The following is a 12,710-nucleotide window of genomic DNA, read 5'->3' as shown; positions in this document are numbered from 1 at the left end:
GAACCACTGGAGAACAGTGCCTCCCACCCCCAACCCCTCCAACCGGTGCAGAAGGATACCATGGTCGATGGTATCGAAAGCCGCTGAGAGATCGAGGAGCACCAGGACAGAGGATAAACCCCTGTCCCGGGCCCGCCAGAGATCATCCATCAACGATTAACCCGTGTTTCTGCTCTCGTTGATTGTATTTGGGGCGATCCCATGAAACCAATTGTTATTATGGAGGACAATGTTTCAGTTATGTTCATATCTGAAACTGAATATGTTGGATCGCGTTCACGGCACATCAACATAAGATATAAGAATGCAAGAGAATACGTAAAACAAGGATTCATGAAATTACTTTATGTGCCCACAACTGAACAAATTGCTGATGTGCTGAATAAACCACTGCCAGCTGACCAACACGAATACTTATCTAAGAAAATGTGCCTTATGTGAACCAATGTCCCTGATGACTGCCAAAGAAGGGGTGTCACGCTGAATATTGACAGCCAGAGACATTCAGTAATTAAATAGTTAACTGTGTGTGTGTTTTATTAGATCCTCCTACTATGATGTAAAATCCTGCCACGTCATTATACCTCACATCCGTCTTTATCCCTCTCTCCATATTTGCTAGTCATTCCTGTTTTAGCAGCCATCATGTGAAGATGTATTTTTTCATTTGTCCCTTGTGACATATTTAATTTTGTACTTTTATAATAAAAAGAAATCTTGCTTTAAGAACAAATTTATTTATTTATTTATTTATTGGATTTGTATGCCACCCCTCTCCGTAGACTCGTCTGCGCTCTCAGTCCATCGCCTCCAGGATGATTTAATGTTCAAATGGACATTAATTACGCTCATCCTGACATGCAGGTGGTTGGATGGTTATTGCTGGAAGGAGAAAAAAAGCCAATCAGGACCCTTCATGGGCTGGACTCAGAGGTTCTCCCTCCCATAGCCCATAGCCCATAATCGCTTGCACAATCTTCATTTAATAAACTGTCCAAGAACAGAAGTTCCCCAAAATATTTCTCAAGGGGACCCTCTTGGCCACCTGCTAACTTGATGAGAGGCCTCCCCTAGATGGTCCCCTCCCCACAACTTCTCCTCCAGCCCCAGAGAGTCACCTTTTTTGGCCTTCAGGTAGGAGAAGAGTCCCACAGCCAGGAAGGACACTCCTATCACGGCCCCCATAATCCCCGTCCAGATTTTGGCCCTGGCAGAGCGGGAGGAATGGGGCTCTGGGTAAGGAGAAGGAGTCTCACCTGAGCAGGAGGATCAGACCCACCTTCCCCCAGGAGGGTCCGTTCTGGCTCCCCCCACCGCATAGAGGGTCTCTCCCCCTTCTCAGGGCAGGATGGGGTCCCCAGGCCAGGAAGGGTGGGAGGGAAGGGGCATACCCCACTGGATGGTGATGGGGGCCTCCAGGCTGGTGTGCTCCACCTTGCAAGTGTAGACGTCCCCCCGCTGGGGCTGGGTCTCCAGCATCACATGGAGCTGGTATGTCCAGTCTCCGTTCTGGAGCTCCTCCCCAAACGCCACACCCTCCTTCTCCGGCCGCCTGTTCTTCAGCCACTGGACTTCAATCTCCATGGGGTAAAAGCCAGTCATTGTGCAGAGGAGGATGGTGTTGGGGGAAGTTGGGTCCATCTTGGTGGGGGAGATGGTGACGGTGGGCTTGGCTGGAGGGAGGGAGGAGGGAGAAGGAGGCACATGAGAGACAGAGGAGGGCCCAGAACAGAAGACCAGTTGGTTAGTTCAGGCCAAGATCCCTTTTTAGTCCTGAAAAAATATTCTGTGTTTTGAGTCATCTTCCAAGTAGATTGCAGCAGGAAATCAAAAGGAGGGGAAATAATAATAATAATAATAATAATAATAATAATAATAATAATAATAATAATAATAATAATTTATTAGATTTGTATGCCGCCCCTTCCCGAAGACCCTCTCCTAAATCCTTTGTGATTGGGGTCAGTTGCAGTCTCCAAAAAAGAATTCCCGAAATAGGCAAGTCTGACAGGGATAAATGCTGGAAAAGCCCAGAGGTGGAAGGAACCTTCTGCCAGATGTGGTGGACATGGAAAGAAATAACACAGAAGACTGAAAGGACAGACGCAGCACGAGTCGGGTGATTCCTGGGATCTTGTTGAAAATGAAACCACACTTTTAATTTTGGTGTACAGTGTTCCCTCGATTTTTGCGGGTTCGAACTTCGCAAAAAGTCTGTACCACGTTTTTTCAAAAATATTAATTAAAAAATACTTTGTGGGTTTTTTCCCTATGCCACGTTTTTTCCTGCCCGATGACATCATGTGTCATTGCCAAACTTTCGTCTGCCTTTAATAATTTTTTTTTAAATGAACTTTAATAAATAAACATGGTGAGTAATAATCTAAATGGTTGCTAAGGGAATGGGAAATTGCAATTTAGGGGTTTAAGGTGTTAAGGGAAGGCTTGTGATACTGTTCATAGCCAAAAATAGTGTATTTACTTCCGCATCTCTACTTTGCGGAAATTTGACTTTTGCGGGTGGTCTTGGAACGCATCCCCCACGAAAATCGAGGGAACACTGTATTACCACAACATTTGTTCATTTGTTTAGTAAATTTATCTATTTATTAAATTTATTTGCCAAAGTGACCACGACTGACCCAAAGCCTTACGAACACTCTCCAAACTGTGACTGCCAGATGCTCTTCAGGAATCCAGGAGAATCTCCAGAATTGCCAACTGGGTCTCTGGGACAATGCAACTCCACCCAGAACCCAGTTGGTTGAAGTCCCCCCATGTTGTTGCTCCATGGACCCAAAGCCCTTTGGTCTTGCCAGGGTTCAGCCGAAGCCTCTGATCCCCCATTGATCCCCCCACAGCCTCAGCATCACCTGTGTCCCCAGAGGTGGAGACGTAAACTGATAACATCAGCATATGGAGGAGACCTCCAGCCCTGGTGATGGACGGCCTCACCCAGCGGCTTCATGCAGAGGGAGGGGAGGGGAGAGGGCGGAGCCAAATTCCTCTATACGGCCATGAAAATGATCAACCAAGATGGCAGAAAGAAAGAAAGAAATAGCAAGAGGAGAAGAGAAGGGAAAGGAAGAGAGAAGGGATCCAGAGGGATCTTTTGGGGAATGGGAAAGTGGGGGTAGTTGGAGGCTCAGGAGATCAGGTGGGTCCCAGCATCTCAGCAAAGCCTTGCACGGGATCCCTCTTGATCTCCTTCAGCAATTGGATGGATTAATGGGGGGATTAGTGTGGATGAGCCCCCAAGAGGGTCCACAATTGACCCATTCCAGCCCAGAGTCCTTTGACAACCATTTTGTTTTTTCTTGAGAGATTTTCTGATTAACAGTAAATTCTGTCCTGCTCAAGAACAACCACTTTTGAAATGGTGATGTGTCCTTCCAACCTGGGATCTGGTCAGATTGCAGACCAATAACAGCATTACAGGGGTGGGTTGTTGCAGTTTTAAGGCTGATCCCATTTGCATCTGGGGACCTTAAAGGCCTTTGTGGGAATTGCTAAAAAAAGAGAAGGCAGAAGCTTCGCAAAGTGAAAGTGGCCTTTCTTAAAAAACAGGAAATGCAAATTGTGGATGAGCAAAAAATGTCTTAGCATGAAAACGGAAGGATCAGATTTTAAGCTAGTGGAAATTCAAAAGCTGCAATTTGGCAATTTTACATTTTTATTTTTATAGCCTATTCCAAACCTCCTTATTTTCAAGACTGCAGTGTGAAGATTTTGAGGTTCCAATCTGGCCAGAAGGGAGTTGCTGGAGATTTTAATTGGATGGGGAAAAGATAATTTCTTTCTTTCTTTTTAAGTACCTACTGAGGGACACAACTTTCTCCCTCCGCCCATCCAGGAATTCAATTCATCAGACAAATAAGAGGCCTCTCAATTTAAACAGCAGGAGTACAAAGTGAATTTTATGTTCCCCCATCATATTTTTATTTATTTATTGTTATTTATTTATTTTTAATTTATCAATTATTTATTATATTATATATTTATTTATTTATTATTGTTTATACTTTATTGTAATTATTTAGTTTATTCTTTATTCTATTCTTTATTTAGATTATTATTTTATTATTGACTGATTTTAGTTGATTTTATTATTATTTATTTCATTTATAATTTTAAATTAAATTAAATTAAAGTTATTTTATTCTTTTTTATTTCAGTTATCATTTATTCAGTTTTTATTTATTTATGTATAGGTTTAATTTGCTTATTTAATTTTATCCATTGATTTATTTCACTTAGTTGCTTCTTTATTGGAGTGGAAATGACTCGGAATGAAGAAGAAAAAGGCAGAGAAAGGAGATCACACGTGGCTTCCGTGCAGGGCCGCCGATAGGGCAGTATTACTGGTACTGGCGTTAGGGGTCCGGCAAAATTGAAAAATTAGGGGGGGCGGCGATTGAACGGTGTGCTGATGAGTTCTAAGGAAGCTAATTGGATTCAGTTGCAAAATTGTTACAATCGGGACCAGGCAAGAGCACAAATCAGCAAAAATGCCTAATTTTATCTATTCTGCCTGAAGAGCTTCATAGCTGTTAAAGATGAAGTTTGGATCAGAGCTAATTTGGTATACATTTTGATTATGGTGTTAGATTTTTTTCGAAATTGTTCCCTTCTACGTATGAGGAAAAGATGTGTTGCTTTGGAGTTGACATGTTTTTTGGAGCCGTCTCGCCATTTTAGATTTGAGAAGCAAACACCATCCTGGATTCGAGAAGCAAGCATTGTGGGAAGTGGAAAGATTTGAATATGCAAATGAAAAGCTGGGTAGATCTAATAAAGACTTTTCAAAAAAACAAACTACAGTGGTCCCTCGATCATCGCGAGGGTTCCGTTCCAGGACCCCAAGCGATGATCGATTTTTCGCGAAGTAGCATGCGCAGATGGTGTTTTTACTTCCACCGCCGCCCGCCCTTCGCCCGCCCACCCCGTTGCTCGCGCCTGGGGTTTCCCCGCGCGCGTGCCGCCCGCCCGCCCACGCCATTGCTGGGGCCTCTTCCCAGCTGGGAAGCGGAGCTGGGATGTCCCCAAGCGCGCGCGCGTTGCTGGGGCCGCTTCCCAGCTGGGAAGCGGAGCTGGGGTTTCCCCAAGCGCGCGCGCACCGCCCGCCCGCCCACGCCGTTGCTGGGGCCGCTTCCCAGCTGGGAAGCGGAGCTGGGGTTTCCCCACGCACGTGCCGCCCGCCCGCCCACGCCGTTGCTGGGGCCGCTTCCCAGCTGGGAAGCAGAGCTGGGATGTCCCCAAGCACGCGCGCGTTGCTGGGGCCGCTTCCCAGCTGGGAAGCGGAGCTGGGGTTTCCCCAAGCGCGCGCGCACCGCCCGCCCGCCCACGCCGTTGCTGGGGCCGCTTCCCAGCTGGGAAGCAGAGCTGGGATGTCCCCAAGCACGCGCGCGTTGCTGGGGCCGCTTCCCAGCTGGGAAGCGGAGCTGGGGTTTCCCCAAGCGCGTGCGCACCGCCCGCCCACGCTGTTGCTGGGGCTGCTTCCCAGCTGGGAAGCGGAGCTGGGGTTTCCCCAAGCGCGCGTGCACCGCCCGCCCGCCCATGCCGTTGCTGGGGCCGCTTCCCAGCTGGGAAGCAGAGCTGGGGTGTCCCCGCGCGTGCCGCCCGCCCGCCCACGCCGTTGTTCGTGCCGCCGCTGGGGTCTTACCGGGGCAAGAGGGGGAAGACCCAGGGAAGCCGTCCACCATCTACGCATGCGTGGCCATAGAAAAAAGGCACGCATGCGCAGATGGTGGAGTTTACTTCCGGGTTGAAAACTCGCGATATAGCCCTTTCGCGATGCTCGAGGACGCGAAACTCGAGGGATCACTGTACATCATATTTTGAGACTTGTACAGAGAAGATCTGAAGCAGGAGTTTGTTATTTTAAATTTCACATTCTAAATTATATTAAATGCATACACAGTAATATCTCACCGTATCTTTAATAGATATGATAATATCCTAGGAAAAGAAGAAGAAAGAATAAAGAGAAAAAAAGTGTTCCTCTTAGAGCCACGGACATGCTATTTGTTAAGAGACATTATACATTTAAAAGCTTAAATATATTAAGTTATGGAACTCAATAGCAGGTACATGTATGAGAAAAAATCTTGGATTTTTTGCCCATTTGCTTCATAATATGGATTTGATGATACACGAGGGTATGTTCTTTTTTATAAAGCAATTTTAAAATTTTGCAAACTTTGGAAAATGCTATAAGGAGATATGTGGAGAGCAGGGGTCCCAAACTTTTTACACAGGGGGCCAGTTCACTGTCCCTCAGACTGTTGGAGGTCCGGACTATAAAAAAAACTATGAACAAATTCCTCTGCACACTGCACATACCTTATTTTAACATAAAAAAACAAAATGGGAATGTACTATTTAGAGGGAGGGAAGAAGTCTGAAATTCATACATGTTTATGTTTTGTTTTTAATTTTCTTTTGTTAACATCTGATTGGCTATACAAGGTTTTCTTGGTTTATAGAAAAATGTATAAAAATATTTATAGAAAAATATATAAAGAAGGAAGCACTTTGGCATAATGATTAATAAGTTAGAAATATAATTGGTGTTGTACATTTTGAAGGAACATTAAGGAGGGAATTTAATTAAAAGAAAAGTATGTACCTGGATGACAATAGCCAACCACATGGACATGAACGGGGGATGCTGGTTGGTGGCAGCAACCAGCATTGTAGTGGTCATTTTTCCACAGAAACCTGGACATTGGGGGACCTGGACTATCAATCAGGGTCTCATACTAGACTTTTTTGGATCTTAATAATGATTAAGATCTGATTTTATATTATCAATTTTAATATTAGCTTAATATAAATTTTTCTATTTTTATTTCATATTTATATATATTTTATTAGTGTTTTTAGTTACTACTAATTTAATTTTTAATATTATTGGGGGGATTTTTAATTAATGGATGACTGGGATGGATGTAATATTGTGCATGAGACGAATGATTGGTATGAGTGGGATGGCTGGAGTGGGTGGGGTTACGGTATGGATGTGATGAATGGTAACAGCATGAATGATAGATTTGGCCCACCTGACGCTCGAGAGGCGGGAGGGGAAGGGGCACCGATCTCCGGGGTGGCAGAGGGTCGGAATATTCCAGTGTTGCTGTGGAGAGGCAGATATGGCGGGGGCCACAGAGTTAGCCGTTCCAGGGGAACGAGGGATCGTTGCTTAATAACGATCCCTTGTTCTGGCTCCGTGAGCCCAATCTTGGGTACTGGTGATGAGTGTAACTCTGGCCCTGGGCTCAGGTTGCTGCTGCTCAATGCCAGGCCAGTGGTAAATAAAGCTCTCCTCATCCGGGATTTGATCCTGGATGAGGAGGCCGACCTGGCATGTATTACTGAAACCTGGCTGGGCCCAGAGGGAGGAGTTCCTCTCTCTGAAATTTGCCCAGCCGGGTTTCAGATATGGCATCAACCTCGACCCCAGGGAAGGGGGGGAGGAGTGGCTATTATAGCCAGGGAGAGCCTTTGCCTACGTAGACTCATTGCTCCGGAAATTGCGGGTTGCGAGTCTCTCTTGATGAAGTTGGACTTAGGGGTTCAGGTGGGCTTATTTCTCACGTACCTGCCTCCCAGCTGCGTGTCAAAAGCCCTGCCTGTGCTACTCGAGGAGGTAGCCGGGTTGGCGGTGGAGTTCCCCGGACTTATTGTCCTGGGGGACTTCAACCTGCCGTCACTCGGCGAAACCTCTGGGTTGGCACAGGAGTTCATGGCCACCATGACAGCCATGGACCTGACTCAAGTAGTACAGGGTCCGACTCACGAGGGAGGACACGCACCTGACATGGTATTCCTTTCTGAGCAATTGAGTAATGGTCTGAGACTAAGGGGCTTAGAAGCATTGTCTTTGTCATGGTCAGACCATTTTCTACTACGGCTTGACTTCCTGGCTCCAATCCTTCCCCGCAGGGAGGCGGAACCAATTAAGATGTTCCGTCCCAGACGCCTGATGGACCCAGAGGGCTTTCAGACGGCGCTTGGGGTTATTCCAGAGGCACTCGTCCACAGTTCGGCGGAGTCTCTTGCGGAGGCCTGGAACAAGGCTGCAGCGGAGGCTCTTGACCGGATTGCGCCTTTACGACCTCTCCGTGGCGCTAGACCCCGTAGAGCTCCATGGTTCAACGAGGAGCTCCGGGAGTTGAAACACCAGAAGAGACGTCTAGAGAAGCGATGGAGGAAGAGTAGGTCTGAATCTGATCGAACACTTGTAAGAGCTTTTACTAAGACTTACAAAGTGGTGCTCAAGGCGGCAAGATGCGCGTACCATGCCGCCTTGATTGCATCAGCGGAATCCCGCCCGGCCGCTCTGTTTAGGGTGACCCGCTCCCTTCTTAATCAGGGGGGAGTTGGGGAGCCCTTGCAGAGCAGTGCCGAGGATTTTAATACGTTTTTCGCTGATAAAATCGCTCAGATCCGGGCCGACCTCGACTCCAATTGGGAAACAGAGTCGACTGACAACGAGTCAGTCGAGGTGACTGGGGCACGTACTTGTCCACCTGTCTGGGAAGAGTTTGATCTGGTGACACCTGATGAAGTGGACAAGGCCATTGGATCTGTGAGTTCCGCCACCTGTTTAATGGATCCGTGTCCCTCTTGGTTGGTTTCGGCCAGCAGGGAGGTGACACGGAGCTGGGTCCAGGAGATTATCAACGCTTCCTTGGGGAGGGGAGTTTTTCCAACACTCTATAAAGAGGCGCTTGTGCGCCCCCTCCTCAAGAAGCCTTCCCTGGACCCAGCCGTACTTAATAACTATCGCCCAGTCTCCAACCTTCCCTTTATGGGGAAGGTTGTTGAGAAGGTGGTGGCGCTCCAGCTCCAACGGTCCTTGGAAGAAGCCGATTATCTAGGTCCCCAGCAGTCGGGTTTCAGGCCCGGTTACAGCACGGAAACTGCTTTGGTCGCATTGATGGATGATCTCTGGCGGGCCCGGGACAGGGGTTTATCCTCTGTCCTGGTGCTCCTTGACCTCTCAGCGGCTTTCGATACCATCAACCATGGTATCCTTCTGCACCGGCTGGAGGGGTTGGGGGTGGGAGGCACTGTTCTTCAGTGGTTCTCCTCCTACCTCTCCAGTCGGTCGCAGTCGGTGTTAGTGGGGGGTCAGAGGTTGACTCCGAGGTCTCTCCCTTGTGGGGTGCCCCAGGGGTCGGTCCTCTCCCCCCTGCTATTTAATATCTACATGAAACCGCTGGGTGAGATCATCCAAGGGCATGGGGTGAGGTATCATCAGTACGCCGATGATACCCAGCTTTACATCTCCACCCCATGTCCAGTCAACGAAGCAGTGGAAGTGATGTGCCAGTGTCTGGAGGCTGTTGGGGCCTGGATGGGTGTCAACAGACTCAAACTCAACCCGGATAAGACGGAGTGGCTGTGGGTTTTGCCTCCCAAGGACAATTCCATCTGTCCGTCCATTACCCTGGGGGGGAATTATTGACCCCCTCGGAGAGGGTCCGCAACTTGGGCGTCCTCCTCGATCCACAGCTCACATTAGAGAACCATCTTTCAGCTGTGGCAAGGGGGACGTTTGCCCAGATTCGTCTGGTGCACCAGTTGCGGCCCTATCTGGACCGGGACTCATTGCTCACAGTCACTCATGCCCTCATCACCTCGAGGTTCGACTACTGTAATGCTCTCTACATGGGGCTACCTTTGAAAAGTGTTCGGAAACTTCAGAATGTGCAGAACGCAGCTGCGAGAGCAGTCATGGGCTTACCTAGGTATGCCCATGTTTCGCCATCACTCTGCAGTCTGCATTGGCTGCCGATCAATTTCCGGTCACAATTCAAAGTGTTGGTTATAACCTTTAAAGCCCTTCATGGCATTGGACCAGAATATCTCTGAGACCGCCTTCTGCCGCACGAATCGCAGCGATCGATTAGGTCCCACAGAGTGGGCCTTCTCCGGGTCCCGTCAACTAAACAATGTCACTTGGCAGGCCCCAGGGGAAGAGCCTTCTCTGTGGCGGCCCCAACTCTCTGGAACCAACTCCCCCCGGAGATTAGAACTGCCCCTACTCTTCCTGCCTTCCGTAAACTCCTTAAAACTCACCTTTGCCGTCAGGCATGGGGAACTGAAACATCTCCCCCGGGCATGTACAATTTATGCATGGTATATTTGTGTGTGTGCTTGTTAGTAAATGGGGTTCTTTTTTAAACTTTTTAAAATATTTTAAATTTATTTGGATTTGTTACGATTGTTATATTTTGCTGTGAGCCGCCCCGAGTCCGCGGAGAGGGGCGGCATACAAATCTAAATAATAAATAAATAATAATAATAAATAAAAACATTAGAAAAAAAACTTTTGCAACTTTTTTGATGATTGATATTAGTTTATTTATTTATTTATTCATTTGTTTATTATTTAGATTTGTATACCGCCCCTCTCCGAAGACTCGGGGCGGCTCACAAGTTACTGACAAAATACCGCATTTTATTCAGGGAAAATTAGATGGTACATTGTATTGTTTGAATGTATGTTGATAGAAAATTTTAAAAAAAATTTACCCCCCCCCCAAAAAAGTCCTTCCTTCCTCCGCCCCTCCATTCATTTCATTCTTCCTTCCTTCCTTGTTCCCTCCATTTCTTCTTCCTTCCTTCCTCCTTTCCTTCCTTCCTTTTCCTGCCATTTCTCCTTTCCCTCCCTCCCTCCTTCCCACTTCTCTCTTCCCTCTCCCTTTTTTTCCTTCTTTCTCATTTGTTTTGTTTCCCTCTCCCTCGTTCTTTCCCTCCATCATTTTCTCATTTTTCTCTTTTTCTCTCTCACATTCCCTCCCCCCTCATTTGTTTTCTCTCCCTCTCTGTCTTACTTTCTTTTTCTCTCTCTCTCTCTCCTTTTCTTCTCTCTTCCTTCCTCTCTTCTTTTTTTTCTGCCCTGCAACACGCCGCGGGGCAGTCGGCTGCAAGCAGAAGCTCCCAAGACGGTGGCACCGACGTCGGGTCGCAGTACATTGCTGGCGCTGCACTGGGCATGGGCACGGGGCTGGCACTGGCCCGCTGGCTTGCCCAGGACGGAGGTGCCAGCCCCATGCCCAGCGCAGCGCCAGCAATGTACGGCGTCCTGCAACACATCAAGCCGCCGCCGCCAGTGCCTTGCAGGGGAGGGGAGGAAGAGGGGGAGGGGAGGAAGGTGGGGGGGAAAGTCAGGCAGAAGCCCAACGGGTCCAGGAGATCGACTCTCTGCAGGGGAAGCTGGATCGAAAGCGGCCTAAAGGATGAGGGAGGGGCTGGGAAAACACACCTCCCTCTCTCACTCTTCCATGGGGGGTGGGGGGGTGGAGGCACAAGGAGGACATATAGACTCACCCTCCTGGAGTCTCCCAGCCCTTCAACCCCCAACTTCCCTGGATTACCCAACTTCAGCCCAACTTCCAGCCTTTGGAGGATTCTAGGGAACCCACCGGTTTCCCCTCCCCCTCCTCCAAAAGACCACCTGCAGCCCCTCCAGCCTGTCAAAGGGAGGTTCTCCAGTCCCCCTCACAAAGGGGGGTCAGTTTGGAAGGAGCAATTCAGAGCCCCCCAGATCCTCCTCCCTCCCTTCCACCTCCCCATAGAGAAGTGGAGGCGTTAAGGGGGGGGGGTTCTTGGCCTCCTCTCCAAATTCAGGGTCTCCCCCAGAAGGGACCGAAGCTCCCCTCTTGCCTGACCCCCAAAGCCTCAATTTTGAGATTCAGGAGAAAAACGGAAGTTTTGAAAAAAAGCCAAAATGCCTCAGTTGGGGAGGAAGGTGGAGGAGACCACGCGGAAATCGAGGCTCTGGAGACCCCTAAGCCTTCTCTCTCCCCCCCCACTGCTGGGGTCCTTCCCAACATCCCCCTCCCCCCAACTCCTCCACCCCCCTCCTTACCGTGGCTCTCCTTCCTCCCTCCGCTTCTGGGGATCCGGGCCAGCACCCCCACCAGCAGCACCAGGGCGACCCCCACCAAAGCCATGGAGGCTGCCCCTCCGAGAGAGGCGAGAGACCCGGAGGCTCCCAGCCCCACAGGCGGAATCGGTGGGTCTGGATTTGGGGGGGGGGGGGGTTTCCTCCTACTTCGGCATTGGGCGTGTCCAGGAGGAGCAGGAGGACCAATGAGAATTATTTCTTCTTTAGCGTCATCGATCTCCGGGCAGAGTCTCACTTGACTTGGCCCGATAGAGGAGATAGTCCGAAACCGAGGGAGGAGCGGAGGGAGGGGGAGGAGGGAGGTTCTCATTCTTGGGGGGCTGCATTCTAGGGGGTTCCTTCATGCCGGCTCCATAATCCTCCCCCACTTTCCCTTTCTCTGCACGTCTGGAGGGGCAGTTGGGTTCCCCCAGGGCCCAGAGGGCGCCCAGGCTGGAGCTGCGGAGACTGCCGAAGGGCCGAGTGGATCCAGAGTTGGAAGGATCCTTCTGGTATCCCCCCACCCGCTCAGCCTGGAAGGACGGAGCCCCCAGCAGTTGCCCCGGGTGACAAGGGGGGAGGCGCCGCCCCACAGCCTGACAGGACTCGGGGGTCACCCCCTCCCCCCATCCCGAAGGGAAACCAGGAAAACCGGTGGACATAAGTGCACTGGTGTGCCTTTCGTCCCCTGTCCAATTGACTTTCCTTTCTCTCACTTATCATATATATTTTCTTTCTTTCATATATCCTCTCCTCTAAGTTTACTTTACCCTTATATATATTACCACATGTCTATTTTTCTTCCTATGTA

At 49.1% G+C, this 12,710-nt stretch overlaps 1 protein-coding gene across 1 annotated transcript; it reads right to left on the bottom strand.

The window, feature by feature from the left end:
- Nucleotides 1-760: 760 nt before the first annotated feature.
- LOC139162965 (DLA class II histocompatibility antigen, DR-1 beta chain-like) lies at nucleotides 761-12,020 on the bottom strand. Its single transcript, XM_070743878.1, has 4 exons — nucleotides 11,882-12,020; nucleotides 1,392-1,673; nucleotides 1,119-1,232; nucleotides 761-882 (listed from the first exon to the last, which is right to left on the bottom strand). The coding sequence occupies exons 1-4, from the start codon at nucleotides 11,964-11,966 to the stop codon at nucleotides 839-841; spliced, it is 525 nt and encodes a 174-aa protein (XP_070599979.1). The 5' UTR covers nucleotides 11,967-12,020; the 3' UTR covers nucleotides 761-838.
- Between the last annotated feature and the right edge of the window lie 690 nt (nucleotides 12,021-12,710).

Source organism: Erythrolamprus reginae, chromosome 2, assembly GCF_031021105.1.
Source record: "Erythrolamprus reginae isolate rEryReg1 chromosome 2, rEryReg1.hap1, whole genome shotgun sequence".
NCBI lineage: Eukaryota > Metazoa > Chordata > Lepidosauria > Squamata > Dipsadidae > Erythrolamprus > Erythrolamprus reginae.
Note: the sequence above shows the minus strand (reverse complement) of the source record. Positions and strands in the feature narration are given on the sequence as shown.